Source organism: Sceloporus undulatus, chromosome 1, assembly GCF_019175285.1.
Source record: "Sceloporus undulatus isolate JIND9_A2432 ecotype Alabama chromosome 1, SceUnd_v1.1, whole genome shotgun sequence".
Classification (NCBI taxonomy): Eukaryota; Metazoa; Chordata; class Lepidosauria; order Squamata; family Phrynosomatidae; genus Sceloporus; species Sceloporus undulatus.
Window position 1 is genome coordinate 166,765,323 of NC_056522.1, and position 25,654 is coordinate 166,790,976.

The following is a 25,654-nucleotide window of genomic DNA, read 5'->3' on the forward strand; positions in this document are numbered from 1 at the left end:
GCAGTTTTCATAATAATATCTTGAATTAGCCCAGCCTTGCAGACAAGGAAGAGAGAAACCTAAAACATGTTAGAGTACTTTAGCATAGCATTCTGATCCAATTAGTTCTGATAGGAGCCAAAGCCTCTGCACCAAATGTCAACAGTTTTTGACAATAGCTTTTATTTCAGTCATCACAAGAACAAAAATCTATAGCCTGTTACAGACGGCCAAAATAAAGCTCCTTTGGGTCTCTTTGGAGGTATGCTGTTTAAATGATGCAAGCATCCTAAGAATCCAGAAGCTGCACCAAAGCTGCACTCCAGTGCTTAGGAATGGAGTGTGGCTTTGGCGCGACCTCCAGACTCTTAGGACCCATGCATCATTCAAATTGCATACCTCCAAAGAGACCCGAAGCAGCTTTATTTTGGCAGTCTGTAACAGGCCTATGTCCGATGCAGGCAAATCTTTTGTTTTGAAATAGTAAGAAAAGGCTCAAGCCAAGCCCTCACAAAATGAATCAGGCAAAAACAAAGCTGTGTTCAAATATCTGCTTTAATTGTATAATTTTGACACGTTTTTTTTAAAAAAATGTACAACAGACTACTTGTACAGTTCATTAATGTAAAATCCAAAGCAAGCTTACCTTGTAAGGTCATACTTTGAGTGAAAGGCATTTGGCAGAACATACAAACCACTCCAACTATGTGCTGGGAGGTGATATTTTAGTCAAAACGGGGCTTGGGGAGATCATGCAGCAACTGCATTGACTAATCTAGAAAAGCTGCTGCTGTGATTCTGTGATGGTGGTGGTCTGGTGGCAGTCATCTAGGGAAGCTTCTAGGCTTTAAGTCAAAACATGAAAAGGCATGCAAGACCTGAGGTAGTTTGACAAAACTGGCAGAAGAACAAGGCAAACCAATTCATCCTTCCGCTCCCCAATCTATTATGGAAGACCTGATCTAGTTTCAGGAGATGAAACCTTCTCCAACATCTAGCTCTAAAATTCTATTTATAAAATTGATTAAAATCTCATTGCTTTGGCTCAAATCCTGGCCCTCATAATAAAGCTACCAACTAGTTCTTCGTTTGAATCTATAGTCCGTAATCCCTATGCCAAGCTCACAGATGCCAAAGGGAGAAACAGTGCTGGCACAGATCCAGGTGCAGAATAAGGCTAACTTGGATGCTGATCTCCTTGTTGTGACATCAACAGCTCAGTGTTTGCCTACAACACAGTGCACATCACGGATTCCCATGGCCCACCATCCAAGGTACTGAACATACCACAGTGAAAGGGAAGCCTCCATCGCCAACCTGCTTCTGCTCTGGATCTCCAATCTGCATCTTTCCTACCTCCAAAGATCTTATTGAAGACCTTGTGGAGATCCTGATCTTGTAGGAGAGGGGGAGGGATTACATACTTTGGAAAAATAAATGTTCCATGAGCATGTGAAAAGAATATGCTAACTTAACCAAGTTCAAATCTGTGGTGTGAAAACTTGCATAGGAATCTGCTCCCCAACTCTTTTAACAAAATCCTAAGATTAAGGTGCTTTCAACCAAATACAGATAACAGTGTAAGTTGAGGGACTATTTAAAAGAATAAAAAGGTGGAAAGAAGGGGGAGGGAACAAAGAAATAAAAAGAAATGTGGCAGCACCTTTAAAAAGAGCTCCTTTAAAAGATAAAATAAATAACAGATGCTCCCCCCCACAGAACATTAAACCTGAATACAAACAACAGAAATGCTTTTCTTAGTTAGATTCTACTTTGATGAAACTCTGGAACTGCTAGTAAGAAAACTGTGTTGCATAACCCCAAGTTGTTTGAAAGGTCACCTTGAACAAAGCAGGAACATTTCCTTCATTTGAGAAAAACAGGTTTAAAAAGTTACTTATAGTAGCCATACTGCTAAAAGGTCTTATGCAAATCTTGACCAAAAAAGAAACCCTTTAGTAGACAATATTTGAAAAGCACCTCATTATTTTTTTAGATTTAATAAATGTTTTTAATATGAAAAGGTATTTTTGTGCAAAAAGCAAACACTCACCTATACAATACCCCCCCCAACAAACTTTCCCACATGAAATATCTTCGAGTTAAGAGGTAGACTGAAAGGGTTTCATGAAACTTTCATGTACAAGTAGAACTAGACTTATTTTTTTATAGCTGTTATCTAGAATATGAAGCCACAAGATGATACTGCTTCATCTCTTGGTTGTCCATGACAGCATTACTTGTCATACAACACGTATGGTGAGTATCAGTGAATACCAATGGTCTAGAATTAGCAAATAAGCCAAGATATTGTACACTTGGAGCATGACTACAGCAGAAAAAATGCCAAATGAAGCATTTCTAATTGATCAAAGTAGATTTCAGATCAGACAGAAAGCTAGGCGATAAATCAGTGTTCTAGGCTGTAAATACTTCAAGATGTAATTAGGAGTCATATGATGGAAAGTTTTTTCATCATAGTCCCTTCCCTTCTTTCTTTTTTAAAAACTGACTAGTGAGCATTTACTCTTGTGAGCTGCTCGCTTACAGCTTGACGTAGTACAACCCAGATGCTGGCTTACTGCCTCAGTCCAAGTCTCTACATCAGCTCAGTGATGGCACAATTAATAACCACCAATAAAACACCCACTTGCCATATTTTAAAATATATCCATACAATGTACACCACTAAAGATGGCCATGGAGCTGCTGATACAGAATGAAATGTTAAATGACATGAAATGTTATCTTTTGCCATGTATGGCATCCACTGAAATTTATTTCTCCTAAATGTGGAAAGCGATGGGGAAGTCCTATAACCTTAAACTGTTTCTGTTATTTTTTTGGATCTGAAGCAGACAAAAGTGAAGCACACCTTTTCCACAGATGCGACATCTTGTGCTAAATTTTGCATTACAAAAGTAAGCTAAATTGAAAAAAGTGTGCATTTTCCTCCTTTACAAAAAGATATACATAATGGGGGAGAGTTACTAACACTGATAAGCTCACAACAGTTGGTGGAGTTTACATACTGACTGATCTATCAACAGTTCTGAGTCACACATTACAAATCCAAATCCTTGTAAGGAGATATAAGACTGTGCTTCATTTTAATACGTATTAATGATTCAAAGTGTTTAAACAAACAAACAAAAAACATTTTTATGTTACATCAAAAGAGGAACTTTTTCCCAAAGTGATTTCAACTTTCCAGTCCAACATTTGCAAATGCCTTTAAAAAGTTCAGTTTTAAATGGTACAAATTAAGAAAAGCTGTCAATCACACTGTGCACAGAATACTGTCTTGGGTGTCCTCAGCAAAGGGTAGAGGCGAGAATAAGGAGTTTGCACTTGGAGCCCAGCAATCGTTGCTCATAACTTTGGCATGTCAGAACTGTTCTCCCTTTCTCACACCATTAGTTAAAAGCATAAAAACAAACAGCAATGTGTTCTGAGGAAATTACAACTCTTCATCAGATAGCATAATCATCGTGTTCTTCTTGTGGACTAAAGGCAGCTGCCCGTAGTATATCCAAGGAATTCACTAAAATTAGGGTTCCTGTAAGATGCTTCCAACGTTTTGTGATAGGATTCTTCATCTTATCAAGACCAGTATGAAGTTCTTGGGTAACATCACGGTAACTGTCTCCCATCTGATTGCTCCATGTGAGCATGAAATCATACGCTGGTTTCCACATTGCCTGCCAAAGGTAAGAGAATGGCATCAACATGGGTTATAAGCAATATCTAGTACTAGAATTTATTTCTTGTGGATAGAGTACTAGAACATGGAAAACACAATCACCTGTAACAAGTTATGGGAGCAGGAGTGCAGTACATGGGAGACAGAAAATTGCATTTCAAAAGAAATGTTATGAGAGGGAAAAGGTACTTTACAGTATAATGGTTTCTAGGTTTTATTTTTAAAGGAATCCTGCCTTCCTCCCACTGCAGAACCCAATGTGACTTACAACATGAATTCAAACAGAATATAGCTAATACTCTACTATAGTGGCAATGTTACTTAATAAAAGAAAATATTAGAGACATTTTGAGAGGAACTTTGCATGTTTTATACTATCCTCTTATCAATCTTAAGGATTTTTTCCTGCCACTCCAAAAAGATAACAAAAAGTAATAAAAGATTAACAAACAATGCAATGACTACTGCAACCCCGTGTTACAAAAAGAGTAATTATAATAAATTACCTTTTAAAAAGTAACTAGAATGTATTATTTTTAGAACTTCCAAGTTCTGTATAGTAAGCACCAAAAGGATAGCGGGTAATGAATTCTCCTAGACTATAATTTGATTGGGCCAGGAAGAAGCAAGTAAGCCCATCTCCACCAATGCAAAATAAGCACAATACAAAATGGAGCCTGCCCTTTTCCTATATGGTGTCAGTGCTTGGGAACAATGAGCAAAACACCTTTTATCAATTACTTCCCAAACCCGTTTTGTCACCTGCCTTCCCTCCAAGTATACTGAAGCTTCTTGTGAGCCAACATAAGCCCTTAACCCAGCTGTCCTTATACCAGAGATCATTTTAAATGCTCCAGGGATATCCAGACACATGTTTTCTTGGCATTACATGTATTGGAAAACTTACAAACTAGAGTCTTATTTGGAATTCACAAGAAATGGTCATAATGAACTAAGGGCAGATTTGTCTTTAATGTAGCATCAGCCACAAAATCTGCATTGAGCAAAGGAGTAAGGAAAAGTCTCCAACATAAAGCACATCATACCAAGTCCAAAAACACAGCTGCCAATTCAGATAAGTAATGCAAACTTTCTGGCAGTAAATGGCTTCTTGTTCCACATCACTGCAATATATGTATATATATGCACTAGTTAGGCTGAAGTCAAGAAACAAATCACTGTTACCTTTTCCAGCTTCCCAGGGTTGAAATGAGCCTGTGAAATGGCTGCAGTTTCCATGTGGCTAGTGTTTGCTCATACATAATAATCACATCTGTCATGCATCACAATACTTTTTGTGATAAATGAAACTTATGTGAGACGGCAGAAGAAGAAGCCTTAAAGACGAAGACACTTCTTTCTATATGGCAGCACTTTTTGGTCACAGTGACTGTACCATAAAAATTGTTGCACACCCCAGAATAAGCTGTTGCCATCATTCAAGATTGGAAAGGCAGATGAACATAACACCAAGTTGCTTTTGCAGTCTATTGTGCAGAGTCAGTCACCCAGCAAGCCCTGAATATATTACATGAACGTTTTCATACCTCACTATCTACAGCTCCATTCTTGTCCCGATGGGGAGCCTCATAGGCATCCATTTGTTGCTTGGAGACCTTGGCCAGTTTCTCTGCAAGTTCTCTCCACCGCTGGGCTACTTCCACTGCCGTAGTCAAAAGCACAAAATCCTGAATGAGCCTGACTACCAATCCCTGGCAGTCCATTTTCAGTAAGGCCTGAAAGAAAGCAAAACAACCGTCATGGACACCCACTTTCCATATAGCCAGGGTTTCCTGGTTTAAACCAGATTGATGACTTAAAAAGAAAGAAAGAAAGAAAGAAAGAAAGAAAGAAAGAAAGAAAAAAGAGAGAGAACACCCCTGGTTTTTAAAATTGATTACTCATATTTTTAAAAGTCTGGCTATTGTTACTATTTACTACCCCTCTTACTCGAACAACGACTGTTTGCATTTAAACATTTTAACTTTAACATTGTACTGACAATTGTTCATTGTTAAGATCAGAATCCAGTAACAGTTGCTTCTTTTTAATCACTTTATTTTATAGTGCAAGAAATGCCATTCAGAAACAAATCCTTCAATTAACATAAGTTCAACCAAAACAATCTCCAGAGTCCTTTGTATGTTTTATTATGTATAGTCTACATATATTCAGATTTTACAGGAAAAATAAGTAGTAAAAAATGGTGTTTCACTGAAAGATGTAAATCATTTCAAAGCCTAATAACTTTGGATTGCTAATGTGAGAAAGCATTAAAACATGGCTGATCGAGTTTTTTAATTCACACAATAATGTTTTGCAGTATTAATATAATAAGGATTGATGCTTTTCATCAAATTATTAATGCACAAAAACCAATAACACATTTTTATTAATTTCAAGGATTTAAAACAAAACTGACGTCTATTAAAAGCTCTAGCTTTTTAGAGTTATTTAAAACTGCCCCCCCCCCCCCACTCTGCATATAGCACTAGTAAATTTCTCGTGCAGGTGAAGTATGGAAACAGAAGAAGAGGCATATAAATGCCACTATCATTTCATTTACATGTGAAGAAAGACATCATCCTTTTCACCCAGAAAATGATTTTGAAGTTATTGTTCTCTGATAGAATCATATACCACCATCACTCATATGTACTAGATAATTGTATCTCCAAAGAGAAAATCTAGATAGATGTTTAGTTCTTCAATATAAGAAAATAATAGACAGAATAACTTTTGACTCCATATGAAAATACAAATAAAGCTAGCTTCAAACTCAGTTGGATCTAGTTTTCAACATTTCACAGAAAATTTTCTGTCTTACTGTTTCTTGTATTTTTGACACTCCAAATCTAACCAAAATGAGTATTGGCTTTTGTCAGAGTAGGAAAAATGCAGTCTGTAGGTCACTTAGAGTCTTAAATGGCATTTTAGACCCACAGATCCCTTACTCCTCACCAGATAAAAGCATGAACATTTTCTGCTAAAAATGCTTTCCCCGCTCCAGCCTCTAGCAGGTGTAGCAGAAAATCTGCCATGTTTCTGACCATCACTGGGCCTCTGTCTAACCAGAAAGTAGACCCCCCCCCCAAAAAAAAACCAGAAAAAGAGCCCCTTCTAATCAGAAAGTAAATCAGAAGTCAACTTCCAGTTTACTTCATTAGAAAAAGTTATCTCGGTGGCCCAAAATGATGTTTATGTATGGAAAATGTGGCAGGATTGCAATGCATACATCCCAAGGGGCTGAATGGGGAGGGGATAATTTTGGCACACAGACAGCTCCTAGAAAAAGCTTTCTTAAAAGCCATCTGCTTTAGTTTACTCAGAAGAATGAAATGTAGGACATGTCCGGGAAAAGGGGGCTGTCTTGTCACCGTTCATCTGGTGGACCTCTGGGGCTGGCAGTTTGGGCAGGAGCCTTTGGTATCCTGAGCCTGGGAACACTTCTAATTCTTCTGACCAAGTTACAAGCCTCAGGACTCCATTGGATATAAGGAAGGAGATAAATATGTAAGTAAGTTAAATAGGTAAATAAATCCATCTATCCACCCAAGGGCTCCACACAATACAGCCATGGCAATTGAAGTAGGATCACAGTGCTGTAACTGTGTAGTGTTGTAGAAGCACACTGAAAAAATTTCAAAGTGGTCCAGGATAGCCTGGACTAAGATGGTCAGTCATCAAAGGGAATCACTGGCCTGATTTAAACGGGCCTTTGTGCCGCCCCTGTCACATGCTAGGGGTTCTCCGAGGACGCAGCGTCCATACCGGCCTCATCCCTAGCATGTGACGGGGGTGTCAAAATGGCGGTGCCCTGTAAACACTGGCGCTGCCATTTTGACATGATGGACATGTAGCGTCCGCACATCCTGTTGCGCTGGTGATGCCACGAGTGCGCCTTTTGTGCACTCGGGCATCGCAAGCGCGATGCAAAAAGAACCCGCTTTTTGCGGGTTCATTCTCTGCCGCCAGGAAGCCTCGCCATTTGGGAGCTGAGGCTTCCCACCGGCGGAAATGGAGGCAGCGACAGACCGCCCTTTATGGGTGGTCTGTATCCCACCATTGATAGCCAAAGGATTTAATAAAATAAAATGCTGCTTTTTGAAATGCTTGCAGGGGGGCAAGGCAAAAATAGTGAAGCTGAAGCTTGGCGCAAACAGGAAAGCTAGCAATGGCAAATTTAATAGAAAATGGGGAACCAAGGGTAGACTTGTGGTCAAACTGGGTGTTCAGCAGACACTGAATCAGTTGGAACTGGATCGAGGGAGAGGGAGTGACCACAAGAGTTGATCTATGGTGTCCTATGGCTTGCTAAGCTTCATTCTAATATTATGTTTCACACCCACAGAGTGGGAGCTTGTATTATAATTTGGAGTTATTGTGATGTCAGAAATAGGCAGAGAAATAGGAGATGTTTTTGTATGTGGACTAGTGAATAAACTATACTTCTGCTTTTGTAATTCTGCCTGGCAGGGCATGAGCCCACCTGTATGTGGCAATGTGCTTTGAGCCCTTGTTTCATGCAAGAAGCATTGACGTTGCACCTTGTTTGTACAAATTGAATAAAGAATCTCTTTTGTTATGATCCAATGGTCTTCGTTACCAGGTTGCACTAGGGTGCGGTAACAGGGTGACAGGGTCTCAGTGACTTCAACAGCAGCCTCATGTGCAGCATTCAGCTAGTAAAATTTGGAATTCTACAGACACATTAGGCTGTGAACACCTTGGTAAGCAATGGTGTCATGAGGGAAAAGGTTGGGGGTGCAGCAGCCACAAAGGGACAAAGGCATTGGAAAAACAGGCTGTTCAAAGCCAGCAGATTTTTATCTGCCTTCTGTCACCAATGTTGCACAACTGGGGAAAACTCAAGGACTAACTAAGTGCACCAACCAGATTCCAGCCAAACCCCTTTAACTGCATTATCACACAACTAATGTTTGAAACCAGATTGCTGCTGGACGCACAACCTGCACGAGGGAAACAGTCAAGGCAATGCCTCATGTCTGGGCTCAATTAAAAATGGTACTCCTATTAAAATTAACTGCTGACCAGGCAGAAACATACTCTTCTGAAAACATGTTCTGAAAGACAACTCAGCTGTACCCTCCCTTTTAATCTGCAAAAAGATTCAGGGGTACAAAGTGCAGCCTACAGGGCAATTTTGGGACCTTCATAGCCCTCAAGGGATCAAAAATATTAGAATCATATAATCATAATGTCCACTAGGGAGCATGAGGTGCACTGTCACCACATTTTTTCAGGCCCAGGAAAGGCCTTTTTGAAATCCCCAACATGGTGAAAATGATCCCATGTCCCCTAAAGGTGTTTTGGGGTTGTTGTTTTTTTTTGTGTATGTGTGGGAGCAGGTACATCTCTCCAATGTCTTTTAGAGGTCTAGTGCCTTTGCATTCCACATTGTCCATTCCCGATTAACAACATTTCAAATTTACAATTATTCTTTAGAAATTAATTTCTTAATTAATGTTTCAATCACAGTGCAATGCTCTCCCAGGGTGTCTGTGCAGTTAAGTAAAGCAAGAGATGTTAGAGTGAGGTTAGTTGGAGTTCTAGCATATGAAAAGATGGCTGGACTGGATTTCTTTTACCTGCCTAGGCTGAGTAACTGAGGAGGAGGAGAAAGCAACTATAGTTTTGGCATGGCCAGAAAAATATATTTTAAACTTCTTTAAAATTGGTGGCAGGTTGCTACATTTAAGGCTACTTCAACTCTGTTGGAATGCATTCTCCTGAACTCAAATGATTCCCTTTGGAACTGGCTTCCCAAATTTATATCAGTCTCAATTTACTTCTCAAGGCCAAGAATGCAACCCTGGTGTGAAATGAAGCCTGCCTTGTATCAAGCAGATTAAATCTGGCACTAGGCATTGCGGATTCTAGTGGCAGAAAAGCCCAAGGTTTTGTCTGGATCAGCTGGGCTGCTCCATTCTTTTAGATGCATGGGCTGTATTCTAACCCTGGGGATGAGAAAGAGTAGCTCAGAGCATCTGAATCCCATCTGCATCCCATCAGAATCGGCATCATGCTTGGCCTTTAATAACTCACAATAATTGCATTATAGTCCATGTGCCATTAAAACGATTATCACACTCCTGCTGGGATGTGCAAATTTGACAAAAGGCAATTAAACTCTTTACCAGGGTCTCCCAGCTGCACTGTCTGCATTTCTGATAAAACAGTGTTCTTTTTTAAAACACAGATGAATAATTTCTCTCTGTGTTTTTCTGTTTCCACCACCACTCCACCTGCCTGTCAGCTGCTGCGCTATTCTTTCCCTTGCCTCAAAGCTCTTGAGTTCACAATGCCCTTCTGGGGTATTTATTAACTGAAGTGTTTGCTGTACAGAAAAACAGCAGGCAGTACATCAAAGAAGGAGACTTGACATTCAACCTCTACTTCAAAAGCGCGTAGGAAGAATATATTTTAATGCACATATAGTATGTGTTTGGGTGACATCCTGAAAAAGGGCAAACTTTCACTTCCAGAAGTCTGATTTTATGTAAATTAGCCTATGGATGGTTTGTCACAGTTGTCAGTATTCTTTTTTCTTTTTAAATCTACATTAAGTCCAAAACAACAACAACAACAACAAAAACCCATTAGTGGAGGAAGCAGAATGTTGTTAATTCAGCACACTTACTTATCTTGTTGTTGTCGTGTGCCAACTTATGGTGACCCTAAGACAAACCTATCACAGGATCTTCTTGCCGAGATTTACTGCAGCGGAGGGAGTGTATTGCCTTTGCCTTCCTGTAAGGCTGAGACAGTGTGACTTCCACATGGTCACCCAATGGGTTTCCATGGCTAAACAGGGTTGTAAACCAATGCTCAAACCAATACACCATGTTGGTGTTTGTTTATTTATTTATTTATGCATGCATGCATGATTTATTTATTCTACTTCTTCAAGGCAGCAAGGAGCAACCCAGGCTACTGGAGTTCTGTTGCCTGACCTCTAGAAACTTTATTCAGCCACTTTCTTAAAATGTCAGAAAGTATCCTTGCCCAAACACCCTTAAGCAGATCTTCCAGCCTCAGGAAGCGCTGGAAGCTGGTGTAGCAGATCAATGGTCAAATCCCCAGCTCCAGGGACGTAGCCAAGGGGGGGGGGTCCTTGGGGTCCGGACCCCCCCCTCCCTTAGAAAAATGAATGGGGTGGGCCGCTCCGCCCCCACCCCCTTATAATGGTGGCACTTAGGCTGGAACCCCCCCCCCCCTTCCTAAAATCCTGGCTACATCCCTGCCAGCTCGAGTATCAGTTTCTGCTCTCAGGAGGCCACTAGGCAACTGCAAAGGAGCTTTTCTTTGCCTTTTTTTGTCAGCCCTCTATCTGGAACATGGGGATAATATTACATAAAAGCCAACCTGTTTATTATAGAGATGCTGTGAGGCTCAAGTGCAAGGTAATGAATGTAAAGTACTATGAACCCCACTGGAAGTGCTGAAGAAAAGCTGAGTATTGTTCAAAGCTTTAAAAGCCTGCCAGTTTTAAAACCACAGCTAAGGCTATCTTATGTTGGCTCAAGCTGCACAAAGCAAGGAACTTGGAATTACACACTGATATCATAACAAACATGCCCTGTGGTCAAAGATAATGATATGCAATATCATAACATCACATGTATTGTATGGGGAATTTTCCTGTGAGTTTCCCCATCTTTTCTGTGTTTCTTTCAGGCTAGGTGGCCACGTTCTGAAAGATGTACATGTTTAATCCTGTTTTAAGGGGGGGAATTTGGGACATAATGGCATGGATGTGTGTGAGGTATACACACAAACACATATGTGTGACCCTTGGTTGGGAGGAAGTGATTTACAAGTCAAATCTGTGTGTTGGTCTGCTGTTGAATGACAAGGCCTCAGGGTGGGAGGATATGCAAGGTGGATGTGTGCCTATTTAATTATCAATCCTTTGTCTGCGGGGAAACCCCCTGATCCTGGGTGGTGTTCATTTGCATGGACTAAGTCTTGATTTTGGTGTTCTTCAGGACTGGTAGCCTATAAATAGACATAAAAATCTTCCTACATATCCCCCTACCCAGAGGTCTTGCTATTCAACAACAGACCAACAGAGATAACATGTAATTCACTTCCTCCCAACCAAGGGTTGCACGAGAGAGAGAGAGAGAAAGATATCCCACACACTTCCATGCCACCATCCTCTGAAGATGCCAGCCACAGTTGCAGGCGAAACATCAGGAATAAATTAGTTCAGAACACGGCTGCACAGACTGGAAAACCCATAGAAAACTATGGCCGGTGGCCATGAAAGCCTTCGACTTCACACCCCCATCTTTGTGTGTTGCTTACATTGCTAGCTGGGAGGACTAGATGAACAATGGAAGATGGTAATTTCTTCTAATACAACAGAGGTCAGAGTGTGGTACCATTGCTAATGACTGCCATTTTTCTTTCTACAGCTCATACTCTGTCAGCCATCTTATAAACACCCCCAAGACAAAACTGAGCTCGCTCAGTTGCGACATTTGCAGTGAAATTCTTCTGGCTTTTAGTTACTTCATGGTTAACTAGTTATTTCACAAACAAAACATATATTACAGACATGTGATACTTGTAGTTGTGTCTTCTAGCATCCCTGAATTGATTATGGTAGCAGTAAGCAAGCTTTAAATCAACCTGTTTCCCAGATTTTTACAAATATATTCCAAGAAATAGAGAATCATGACAGCATGGAGATGGGGGAATTTACTAATCTTGAGCGTGAGTGAGCTGGTTAATTATTTATATTTCAATGCATTTGTAGGTCAATGCCTCTTAACATCTAAAAACCTATTCACAGGAACTTCCCCACAATGCTAAATTAAACAACTGAGTTTACAAATCTTAACCCACATGTGTTTTCTGTTGGGAAGTGAGACTCCAATTTGAAGCAAAGAAGCAGTGTGACAGAAGGGTGTACTTAATCCTTTCCTTTGTTGCTTCTTCTCAACCACAACACCACACTATCTAGCCTGTTTTATTCCAGCTACGTATTTCAGGTTCCAAAGTAAGCATATTTTGCAGCATACCTGGAAACCTTAACATGATAACAAATTGACATTTTTACTCATCTGTTGTGCTATAATTCCGTATCAAGAAGAAACATTGAACTTTCATCTTATATCACATCTGCTGTAGTGCCACATGAAAACCTCTTCTGTACTGAACCATCATAAGGACAGTGAAGTGTGCTAGAAGAGGAGAAGCCCTTTCAGGGACAGATGTAAGCATGGGCCAACTCATAGGAGGATTCTGCTAGCAATATAGTAAAGCTCAGGTGTTTCATTAGGCAATACAGGAACAGGACAGCATCATTGTCAGACCCAGACATGTCATCCTTTCCGTCTGATTTGAGCTTAAAAAACTAAGGTTAAATTGTGGGTTCATGTCACAGTTGGTGACTCTGAGCATCATCATTACAGACTAGGAGGTAAATTTATGAAGGCATCAGCCCTAACTTTTAATTTCCTGGAGCATGAGCCAACAACAGGAGGTGTTCCTGGTCTTAACCTGGCAGGATATACTAATTACTGAATATTCTTGGTTTTTGAAAACCAACAACATATAGCAACAACACATAAAAATATAAACAAGCCATTAAGTGAAAAGACATGCAGATGAATAGCAATGTCCCTCTATAGTGAAGGTAAGCTGTCATAAGCACTCCAGCATAACTTTCTCATTTCTTTCCCTCTTCATCAATTATCTGTCAGGTAGAGTGACTCACCCAGCACTTAAAATTAGCCCATTCATGTCTCAGTCAACAATCTGCTATTAATCTTTCTAGTTCACTGTTATTCCTACTTTAATGAACTAGACTACTCAACATCTAATTAAAATAAACACAACATTTACTACCTGTTCTACGAAATCCACTCCATGCAACCATTTATAATTCTCTTAATCTCTCTCTTCTAAGATTGAGATCTTGTTGCATTTATTACTGTGCCCCTCTTATGGATACTAATTCATAATTAGTTCTGTAAGTCAAATATGCCCAGTATTCTGACAAAGAACTAGTAAAATTAGAACATGTGTACATAGCAAGAGAGGAAGCAAATGACAGCTTCCGTATTTTAAACAAACTGTCATGATAATTAAATGAGGGTTTTCCTATGACAAATATTAAGCTTTTAATTACTATGACAGTTTGTTTAAATTAAAAGAAATGCAAGCAGTTGCTATTCTGTCTCTAGTACTATGTACACATGTTCTGATTTTATTAGTTCCCCATCATAACACTGGGGAAATCAACTCAGTGTGTTTGACTTAAAGAATTAATTGTGAACAAGTTAACTGCAAGAGGGGGACAATATAATTGTAACAATTATCCACGTGTTAAACTCCTTATGTAAACTACATTTTTAATCCCACTTTTCTTCAAGGAAGCTCTCCAAGGTGCATTACATGAGTCTCATTCATTCCCTGTTTATTTTCACAAAAATCCCAAGATGAAGAAGAGGATGAAAGAAACAGAGCTGATCCATTATATTCAAGCTACAGAGTAAGTGGTTTGAACAGGAGTGAGGGCATTGCTCCCCATTTTGGATGCCCCATACACTGAAGTATGGACCACTGCTACATTGAGCATAAATACTATCTCTGTACATTTATACACAGATTATCACAACTTGGGTTATTAACACATACTATTACATGAAAGGTCTTGCAAAGCTACTCTTTTGCCACAGAGCATGAAGAAGCATGAAGAATAATAAATCTCAAAGTGGTTCTGAGAAGAAGTGACTTTTTTAAAAAACAAAAAAGTGGGATGGGAGAAAAGGAAAATGAAGGCAAGAGTGGGTGAGTCCTGGCAGAAATCGATTTTAGACATCTTCTTGGAAGACTTTAGACATCTTACTAGATATAACTCTTGTGAAATTCAAATACATTTAGACAGGTATTGTAAGCAAAGGAATTATAGTCTCTCACGCCATTATTCTGAACAACGAACTCAGCTTTTCTTGCTACTTTTAGCTTTAAAAAAAAAGAGATGTTCACTTTTCAGGAGAGTTTGATGGTAGCTCTAAGTGTGCAAAGGAGAATACTGTCCTGACCAGATATAATTTTCTATAGGGTTTTTTTTGGCAATTTATAAATTATTAATCAGCCATACAACAAGATGGATTTTTGAAAGGTCATTTTAACTTAATGGAAAAAAATAGCATTAAAAAAAGATAAGAATGTCATAGTTGCAAGAATCCTGATTGTCAATTGCACTCCACTTTTTCACCAAGTTTTAATAAGTAGTTTCTGAGACAGATACAGTCATGAGTAAAATGACATTTATTTGAGGTGACTTGTTTCTAAAATGCACCTCCAAGTAGGAAACCATTGACAGAACAATGGAGAAATCATAGTGCTTTCTATGACTGTCTTTGGATTTCATCAGGTGGGATGCATTTACAAACACTGCAAGAAAATGTGCTTTCATTTTACTGCTACAATTGCTTATATAAAATGAACCTTAGGTGGTCTCACTAAGTAAATACACAAGCAAGAAAGTGTTTTAAATAGTTCATACTTTATGCTGCACCGAGATCCTATGATGCAGTGGGATAAGTTTTATAAATAAGTAAATATAAGCCATCACTACACCTTTTGGTCTCCATTTCAGCAAGCGAACACAACCGGACGTATAGCCAAGTACCCACGTAACCTTCTGAAATTCATTGATGAGGTAGGTGTGTGTATATGCCTTCAAGTCACCTGTTGACTTATGGCAACCCCATGAACAGGGTCTTCTTAGGCAAGCAATATGCAGATGTAGTCTTGTCATTTCCTTCCTCTGAAATATAGCCTACAGCACTTGGTGTTCACTGATACTGCTTAGCTTCCTAGATCAGACAGGACCTGGTGCTTTTAGGGTATTTAGGCCCCCAGTGATAAGGTAAGTGACAATAATTCTAAGATTTGATTTATAGCCTAAAGCAGATTATGAGGCTTGGGATCACAATCCACTTGGTAGTAGAGGCAGGGATTGTAGAGTCAAACTATCAAGAGAGCTTTTAGTCAGCAGGGAGGATGATGTTATCTGTCATAATAACTGGAATGGGTGAACTGTTCCCAGCACTCTATCATTATGAACCATCTCTGTTGTGATGCAAATAATTTTGTGGTCTGTAATGGGCTATTAAGAGCCATGAGCTTTACAAAAGACCTGCTGCAGATGAAAACTGCCAGAATTAGTTTACCAATATGGATCAACACACCATCTCACAATTTTGTCTGTTCTTACAGGGACTATCATAATGAACCAACATCTACCACTGTACCACTGATCATAATCTACAATTTCTATTTATTAGTTACAATATTTTTAATCTCTTAGATATTCCCATTTCAAGATAATTTTCTGGCTAGTATGAGCATCTAATAACAATGAAGAGGGTTTTTCTAGTCTGTTTCTTAAACAAGGAGTAATGTTCAACCTTAGGGTCTTTCTCCACACACACACTGTTCGGCTCAACTCTTAACCCAACAAAATTCTAAAGAGCTGACAATGACTCTAGATTGAAGAATACTAAGTGAGTAGAATACTTACTGACATCAATTCCTTCTGGAAAGATTTCCTATCCTTATTGTCTGAATTATTGCAGTCTTCTTTCAGTTTCTCCAGCACAGAAGCCACACATTCCGGCTCGCTGTCTAGCTCTGCTCGACAGAAGAAAGCAAGAGGCAAGTTGCTGTACCCCAGGGCATCTGCAAATGCCCGCCAGCTGCTAATGTTTTCCATGAGCAAAGTCCTTACTGACGCGTAGATATAGGTGAGAAATTTACAAGGCCGCAGGATTTGCTCTAGCAAAATGCTAGTGGTGAGCTCTGGCCCAGAGAAATAATTTGGCTTGATTTTCCCAACAATTAAAACATTTTTGGTATGGACAAGGCCAATTTTACCCTGATAGTATCCAATATACCACTCTTTTGTCCAGAGCTGGCCTTTCAACTTAATTTTCTCCTCACTGAGCAAAGCGATGGCATCTCCTTTCTTATATTCCAAGAGGTAATGATTCTTGTTTTGCCTCACCACTGTTTTCAGCAGTTTGCCATATTTTAAGCTTCCCACTATCCGATCCTGGAAAACTGGGTATTTGCTGGTAGTTGCAAGAGGGGACAAGATGATCTTGCCAACCTCGTTTTTCTTCAGGAATCTTCTCTGTCCAGTTGACCTGATGGCACTTTTGGGAGGAGGCTGGGGTGTTTGCACACAGAACTGAGTCAGGATGGCATCCTTTTCATCCTTGACCTGTACTCTCAATGTGAAGTCAGATAGTTCATTAGGGTCATGGGATATGATGGGAAAGATAAGGCGACTGATTTTTCCCAGCTTCATTTGGAAGCCTCTCACTATTTTTGCCTGTTCACTGGCTCTCACCTCATAATTCATCATGTTTGAAAACATACAAAGCTTTAGGTCTTGAGGCCTCCCCAAGATGAACTGGTGCTTACCCCACAACTGCAGTGCCACAGGTGCAACACAGTGTACTTGGCGTGTAACTTCATTTACTAGCAGAGTCTTTGGGGCACAATCATGTCCAAAGATGGCCACTACTGTTTTAAAAGAAGGGTGGATGTGTTTTGGACCATAAACACCCACAGTAACCTTTTTAAGGATGTGTTCCCAGACAGTGTAAGGATACAGAATGTTCTGTCCTTGAGCCACGGCTGCAATGTACATACAAGGCTCCAAGTTCTCCAGCTCAACCTGGATTGTGTCTCCATAGCACTGTTTGAGTTGCACTGGTGTATATGGGCCTTCCTTCATGTCACTCCGCAGACACTGTATCCCTACTAAACTCTTACTCACAATGTCATTCTTCACTTCTGCTGAAATCTTCATCTCTAGCAGAATGGAGGTTCGGATTTCCATGTTGCTCAGCTTAATCTCTAGCACAGGGCTTATGGTGCTGCACCTGTCACTATTTAGCTCCAAAGGTGGATCTAACAGAGCTTTCATAGAGATCTGTTGTGTCTCTCCAGCAGCCACATGACCTTCTGGAATACGAATATTAATGTTTGTATCCGGAAGCTGAACTGCTCCCCCAGAGCTATCCAGCTTGCAAACTATGTTCGTTTCCACAGGTTGTGTCTGACCCCAGCCAGGGTTCTGGCCCAGCAGATCCAGGTCATGGCATGATCTTGCTAGCTTTCGATGGTTCAACCATGCAGTTCTGAAATCTTCCCTGCTCTGGAATTGCTCTGGGGTAGGAGATTTCAGCCCAGAAAATAAGCCTGATGATGCCACATTTTCTGACTTTGCCTGAAGCACTGAGAGTTCTGATAAACTGTATGAGCGCTTGCTTCTGAAAAAAGGATTGTCCCGTCTGCTTGGCTGCTCAAAATCAAATCCATTCATTGATGGAATCTCATCAAGATGGTTACCGACACTACTGTTTGTTGCAGAGCTCGACCCTGTAAATGTAGGCACTCCTGTGTCAAAGAGCAACAAATCCACTGGAGTATGGAGGAAAGATTCATTTTCTCTGTTGGGAATTGTCTGCAAATTCCCATTGAGAAATGGGTTACTCTGTTTGTTATTCAAGAATGGATTGTTTTTGGCTAAGCTCCATTTTGCCTCAGTCCAGTCTCCGAGGAGATCAAGTTCTTTGGCTCCTTCATCAGAGCTTTCGAGAAGATTGTCTATCATTCCACTGTCTGTCAATGAAGAGTTCCGGTAATTGATAGGCTGGACATAGGATGATGGGATGTAGCCCATCTCTGTGGTATTGTGAGCATACCACCACTCACCTCCTGAGGTATCTAAGACATAAAGGTGGTCACCCTTGGAGAATTTCAAGGTGGTGAAGTTGTTTGGGCAATAGTCTTTGATTGCTACAACTTCCTTTGCATTTCCAAATGATGTAGGATTGTCTACCATCAAGGCACTAGGAGAAGGCACTGAAAAGCAGAACAGAAAGTAGAATGTAAATTGACAACTCCAGACAGAAGAAATACCATGCAATACTACATTAGCTGCACTGATGACTAGCCATGTTCAACGCACAGCTTTTCCTCATAGAAGGGTTTTAATAGCAAAGACATAACCTGAACATACCACTATATACAACCTGGCCAGCAATCCCATACCTACCTACCTAATCTGTCCCGCACTCTCAGAACATCTGGGAAGAATCTATTAGATTATTCAAAGGTCAGGTTAACAACAACTTCCCACAGAGCATATACAGCCATAGCCCCAAGTTATGGAACAACTTGCCAGAAGAGATCCATCTGGTGAGCTTACCCATTCGACCTCTTATAAAGAATTTAAGGGGGAAAAAATCCCACTTCTGATCGCAATTGTGCATTTTAAATGATGTTTTTATTGTCTTGAATTGAGTTTTTAGGTGACTTGCTGTTTTATTGTGTGTAAATTGGATGTTATTGTTGTTTTGTGGCTATTTTACGGTTGTAATCCTGCCTCGATCCATCGGGAGAGGCAGGAAAATACAAATAAAATGTATTATTATTATTATACCCAATTATCTGGGAGTAAGCAATGGACTTACTTTTGAATAGGCACATGTAGGGTTGCAATGTAAATACCGCAGGGAGGGGCAGATTTAACAAACTACAGAATTGTTGTTGAACTTATTAAAAAACGCATCACTGAAATCACAAGGAGAGGTTATACTACTTGTGATTTTGGCAAGTAATATGGGCATGTTAGAAAACAAAGGAATATTGGGAATGGCCTTGATCATGAACCAGTTCAGCTTTTCTTGTGCTGCTAAAATGGTTGCAAGGTCTGAACCAGCAACTGTCATTGAAATTTGGATTGTAGGCTGAAAAGAAAGAGTTAAAGGGTTATAAATTGACATTTTATTCATGAAACAAAAGCCGATTTGTATAGTAGGCTATTACAGCTGCACTTTCATTAACACATACTCCCATTCCATTGTTTCTGCAGACACATCACCTCATCCCAAAGGCTCATGGTGACTAAGAGAGTCAAAAAATAAATAAAATATGGGATTACATATTGCTGAATGGAATTTAATCTTGCATAGAACATGAAAATGGCCAGAGAAGAATGCCTAGGGCACTACTGCATGATGAAAATCCAATTGCTTCATGCCAACTTCCAGGAAAGAAAAGGCCACACTTAAGGAATACTTTTCATCCATTATGATTAAGGAAGACAGCACTCAGCAGGGCAAGCCAATGCTCAGGTGATGTAAATGAATGAAGAGAAATGACGGTACTAATCTAAGACTGAGGAGCTTAGAGGTCTTAATGCATACAGATCTGGGTTACCAGATAATCACCATCTGAGCATATTAAAGGAAACAGGACAGTAGTCTTAGGCCCCAAGTGCACAGTAGAGACATCGAGTCCAAACTTCCTCTTTAAGGCAAGAATCCCATCACACCAGTATTTCCTTCATCATTAAGATTACACTCGTCCCTCCACATTTGCTGGGTTAGGGGCACAGGACCCCCGTCAATGTGGAAAAACCGCAAATAACAAAAACACTATGTTTTTACCTGAGAGAACATCTCCCTAGGAATCTCTAGGTCCTCCAGTGCAACTCTATGGTCAATATCTGCCAGAAATTGACCACAGAATTGCTCTGGAGGAGCTACAAATGTCTAGTAGAGTATGCTCTTTAGCAATCTCTACATGCTTCAGTGCGATTTTAGGTTAAAGTTGACCACAGACCTGCGCTGGAGGATCTAAATATTGCTAAAGAGACATATTAATAAAATCCATGTATAATCAAATCTGCAAAAGTCAAAGTGGCAAATATGTGGAGGGACGAGTGTACATACAAACCATATGCTCTCTCCCATCCCAGTCCTATACAAGGCAGGAATGCAAGGAAAACTACCCCACAGACACACATACAGTGTCCTCAGAAAAACAAAGGCACACATTCTCATTTCAAAAAAATGTCATGGCATAAACCTGCCATGGCATTCATTCCATGTACAGGCCCCACATACTTCTCTCATCCACTTTACCTCCCCATTCCTCTGCTGAATACACTGCTTCTGCAAAAACTAGCTTCCTTTCCCTGTTATTAATTTAAAACAAGACCCATGTCATGCCCACACCTTATTTTTCAGACTAGCAAAACTTTGGGGTGTGACCTAGAAGTGCTATTAGTCTAATAAACAAGACATGTCAATTCCTGAGGGGAAATTTCTGGGAGTGCAACTGTCACTGGTGGCAAGGTACATACTGTTTATTTTGAAGTAAAAGCATAGGTTTATTTCTGCAGGGGCTGCCATGACAAATTCATAGAATCATAGAATCAGAGTTGGAAGAGACCACAAGGGCCATCCAATCCAACCCCCTGCCATGCAGGAACTCACAATCATAGCATCCCCAACAGATCCAGCCTCTGTTTTAAAGACCTCTAAGGATGGAGATTCCACTACACTCCGGGGGAGTGTGTTCCACTGTCGAACAGCCCTTACTGTCAGGAAGTTCCTCCTAATGTTAAACTGGAATCTTTTTTTCCTGTAGCTTGCATCCATTGTTCCATGTTCTAGTTCAGTGATGGCAAACCTATGGCATGCGTGCCAGAAGTGGCACTCAGAGCCCTCTCTGTGAGCACATGTGCCATCACCCCAGCACAGAGTTTGCCAGAGTTTGTTAGTAGAAAGCCAGAGGGACATGGCACTTTGCAATAAATAAGTGGGTTTTGGGGTTGTAGTTTGGGCACTCGGCCTCTAAAAGGTTCACCATCACTATTCTAGTTTCTGGAGCAGCAGAAAACATGCTTGCTCCGTCCTCAATATGACATCCCTTCAAATATATAAACAGGGCTGTCATATCACCTCTTAATCTTCTCTTCTCCAGACTAAACACCCCCAGCTCCCTAAGTCGTTCCTCATAGGGCATGGTTTCCAGACCCTTCACCATTTTAGTCACCCTCCTTTGGACACGCTCCAGTTTCTCAAATTCAGCAGTGACAATATCCTGGCATGTTGTGGATAAAATCTGCCCTCTGATTTGTAGAAGCTGACTGCCCTAAACATAAAGCCGTGTTGCTCCAAGAAGGAATTGGATTGTGCCTCACAGAAAGGGTAGCACTAGGAATATACCAAATTATTCAAATCAAGGAATAATTTTGCTTTTGTTATCACTGGTATTAAACCTGGGCCATTCTACAAACGGACAAATGGAAGCTCTTTTTTTTTCTTAAAAGGGGATGATGGACCCTAATTACCACATTATAGGAATTGGGGAGAGGCAGTCAAAGCTAGGAAAGGAAGGGTTAATCCTCCCCTAACTGAATGGCAATTAGCTTTAAAAAAGCTTTCAAAGGAATTGCCAAGGAGGAGGGAAGGAAAGAGAAAGAAAGGGGGTGGGGGGTGAGGAGCAAGCATGGAGAGTATATGGATGTGAGTGGGGATAGAGACATTTAGGAGCTAGAGTTTTAGGAGATAAATTCTGGATCTTCGCTGTTTGCTTGACTCATGGTGGCAACAGTATTTCTTGATTCAGCAGATGTGTTCAATTATTTCTGCAAGGTGAAAAGTAACAAATGCAGACAAATCTGCAAGGTATTTCAAACATAATGGGGGGGGATGCTACAGTATGATTCCTTCTCCTCTGTACTTTTGTGGATAAAGAGAAAGCAAAACTGAACACACTAGCAACATACATGCTCTTCTTCTAAGCTACGTCTTGCCTAGAGCAAAGTTTCCCATCTTTGGATCAAGTTTATTTTTACTAACCATTGTGACTCTCCGAACCATGTATCAACTGACTAAATTCCAAAGCAGAATTGTGTAGCAAATATAGGAACAGTACAGTCTGTTTTGGTCATGAAATGCCTAGGGTGCCATTCGCTATGAGGTATTCACATTTTCATCAGACATTTAATATTTATTACTAAACAACCCCTCACCAAACATGGACCTGAATCCTACCCACCCTGGTTTCATGTAGCAAGCTGGTACTTCTCAGCTTCAACCCTGCTATTGTGAATTATGGGGATGCTATCAGCTCAACCTACTTGGCTGCTTTAAAAACATGCAGACTTAGAAGATGCTATGGTCCTTCTTGAAGTATACTCAGACAGCGATTAAAAAACAGCATATGGGAATATCTCCTGAAGTAAGACATTTTATATATATGGTCACCTAATAAATTCAGAGAAAGGCTGAGATTTGAATGAAGAAGTTGCAACTTATATTTCATGCTCTTTAGAATACCAATAATGAACTTGCCATATCAAAAATATGGTCTGCCCATATATTTGACTGCCTACCCAACGGTACTGAAAAATAAGACATTCTGATCTTGAGATTTATTACCACCTTGAAAGCTACTTCTTTTTCTTTAGGTATAAATACAAGAGACAACCTCTATGAAAATACTTACATAATATCTAGCTCCCATTTTTAAACACATACCATCAGTCACTGAGCACATGCTATGATCATGTTCAAAGACTAAAAGGATTTGCTTATTCTTATTTTAAAATGTGAAAGAGTTAAGAGTCTCTGATTCATTAGCAGCTACACTGGCTTTCTCAAATGTAGCTTAGAATTGTAGCATTACAGTAGAGTGTAAAAACAGCTTGCAAATGGTTGCATTTTCTTATATGTGATGGTCCCTAGTGCTGTCACTCATGCCACAAGCACACTGTCTTTCTCATCCTCACTTTTTGACTTGGACACAGGAGCTATTTAACTGGTGCAGTACCAGAGAGTGCAAAGCCACAGTGCTTGTTGGACAACTGGTTGCACAACTGTGGGGTCCTGTGTAATATATGCTGGTGTATATTTATGCTATACTAAAAGTAATATCTCAGCCATCAAAAGTTATCAGATTTTTCCCGATAAGGAGATAATGAAATGTGAGTTGATACATAGAGGCTTACAGTGTACTAACTTAATGTCACTTGAAAAGGATAATTCAGCTTTGTTGTTTCTTTGTTCGGAAAAATCAGGGGAACCTTCCCCACACCACATAAGACCATTAGTCCAGCCAGTTCAGTATCATCTGTCCTGGGTGCCAATGTCCATAGTTTCAGATATGAGTATTCTGAGCCTTTTCTGGACATGTTGGAGATGGAACTTGAGACCTTATGTTGGTGAGTATGTGCTCTGTGACTAAGCTAAGGCCCTTGACCTCACTATTAATTAATAATAACCAAACCATCACCTACTATTTATGTCACACACACCCTAAACACAGAATATACACTGATTCCTCAGTTCATGCATCATTCTAATCATGGTGAGGTGATTCTGAGCACTTCCTTTAACTGTCTAGATTGCATTACAGTGGACCCTTGTTATACGCTGGGATTTGGTTCCAAGATCCCCGTGTATAACAAAATCTGTATATGCTCAAGTCCCATTAAATGTAACGACATAGCAAAATGGTGTCCCTTAGAAAAAAGGAAAATCAAGGTTTGATATTTGAAATTCATACTTTTTTAAACATTTTCAAACCATAGATGCTTGAATCCATGTATAAAAAACTTGTGTATAAAAAGGGCCGACTGTATCTGATTTTTTTTTTATGCCAAAGTCTTTACTTCTGACAATTATTTAGTGCCCATCAGATTCTTCTTTAAAAGACTACTTGCACCAAGTAAGTCTATGGAATGCTCCAAGGTGGTCTGTACATTGGTTAGCAGAGATAATTTAATCAAGAAATGGGGTTGTGTGATGCTATTGCTTCCTTAACCATTGTTTGATGAAATGGACGCAATTAGAATTTGGTGGTATCTGTGATTGACAAACCATGGCTGACAAACTGAAATTAAGAAATCATGGACTGAAATGCTGTTGCATGTCTTGTAGAACCAGAGACTTTTCAGTTATTACATTCTGCTTCTCTACCTTCCTTCTTAGAGATGTTTCCTTGCAACCATTTTTATTTTATTTTTGGCAACAAATGAGTTTTTTTAAATGTTTTTTTATGGTGAATGGGGAATCTTGGATGGAGAAATCTTGATTTTAATGCACTGTCATTTTTAATTGTTCTGCTCAAATGTTTTATTCATTTATTTAGATCAGTTTTGTTCAAGCTGTTCATGGAGCCTTCTCAGCTGAAGAGTGGATAGACACAAAACTATCAAAGACCTTGTTTGGCAATGATGGCCTGTTACAGACTGCCAAAATAAAGCTGCTTCGGGTCTCTTTGGAGGTCTGCTATTTAAATGATGCATGGGTCCTAAGAGTCCAGAGGTCATGCCAAAGCCACACTCCATTCCTAAGCACTGGAGTGCAGCTTTGGTGCAGCTTCCGGATTCTTAGAGTGCATGCATCATTTAAATAGCATACCTCCAAAGAGACCCGAAGCAGCTTTATTTTGGCAGTCTGTAACAGGCCGATGTTTCTGTGAATAAACCTTAGTTATAGCTATCACTCTGTCATCTATTGTGGCTACTGTGCCTGCACTGAACAGACCAGGGGTGGAGTATGTGGAGTAGCCAAACAGTTCTAATCTCAGTTTGCCTGCTAACCAGGTGCAACCCTAAATCACAGTTTAGTTTCTTAATTATGATGAACATAAACCTAGGTTTCATGTGATTTCTCTATTGTACAGTTCCTATAGAACCTTTGTAGGCAACCCCATTTTAGACGAATGTTTTAACTACTTCAAGGTACAGAGAAAAAGCTCACCTTTGACAGAACTAAAGCTGGTTTCAGGAAAGTCTTCACTCAGATCAATCAGTGTCCCCTCAGACTTGCACCGTGGGAGGCCATTAGCATTAGCAGCTCGAATCCTCTGGGCTGCCATTTTGAGTTCTGTGCCGTTCCCTGAATATCTAATAGGCCATCTTCTCTGAAGATCAGTGTAATGCCATTGATCTTCATATGCTCTAATTACCAGGGTGATTATGATGTCATACTTTCATAACTTGAGGAAAATCTGAAAAGAAAAATAACAATTAGAACATGGCTTCTCTTAGAAGTATTTCCAATTTTATTTTGTGATTAAATTGTAAAAACCTGTCATTATCCAATTACAAACATT

General features: G+C 39.9%; 1 protein-coding gene across 1 annotated transcript in view; it reads right to left on the reverse strand.

Moving 5' to 3' along the window:
* Positions 1–516: 516 nt before the first annotated feature.
* SH3BP4 (SH3 domain binding protein 4) overlaps positions 517–25,654 on the reverse strand; it is a 60,602-nt gene continuing 35,464 nt past the window's right edge. The window contains exons 2-5 of the mRNA XM_042465442.1: positions 25,300–25,549; positions 16,248–18,601; positions 5,230–5,418; positions 517–3,680 (exon numbers count right to left, since the gene is read on the reverse strand). Of these exons, the coding sequence (XP_042321376.1) occupies positions 3,453–3,680; positions 5,230–5,418; positions 16,248–18,601; positions 25,300–25,417 (2,889 nt within the window). The 5' untranslated portion in view covers positions 25,418–25,549 and the 3' untranslated portion in view covers positions 517–3,452. The remainder of the gene's footprint in view (positions 3,681–5,229; positions 5,419–16,247; positions 18,602–25,299; positions 25,550–25,654) is intronic.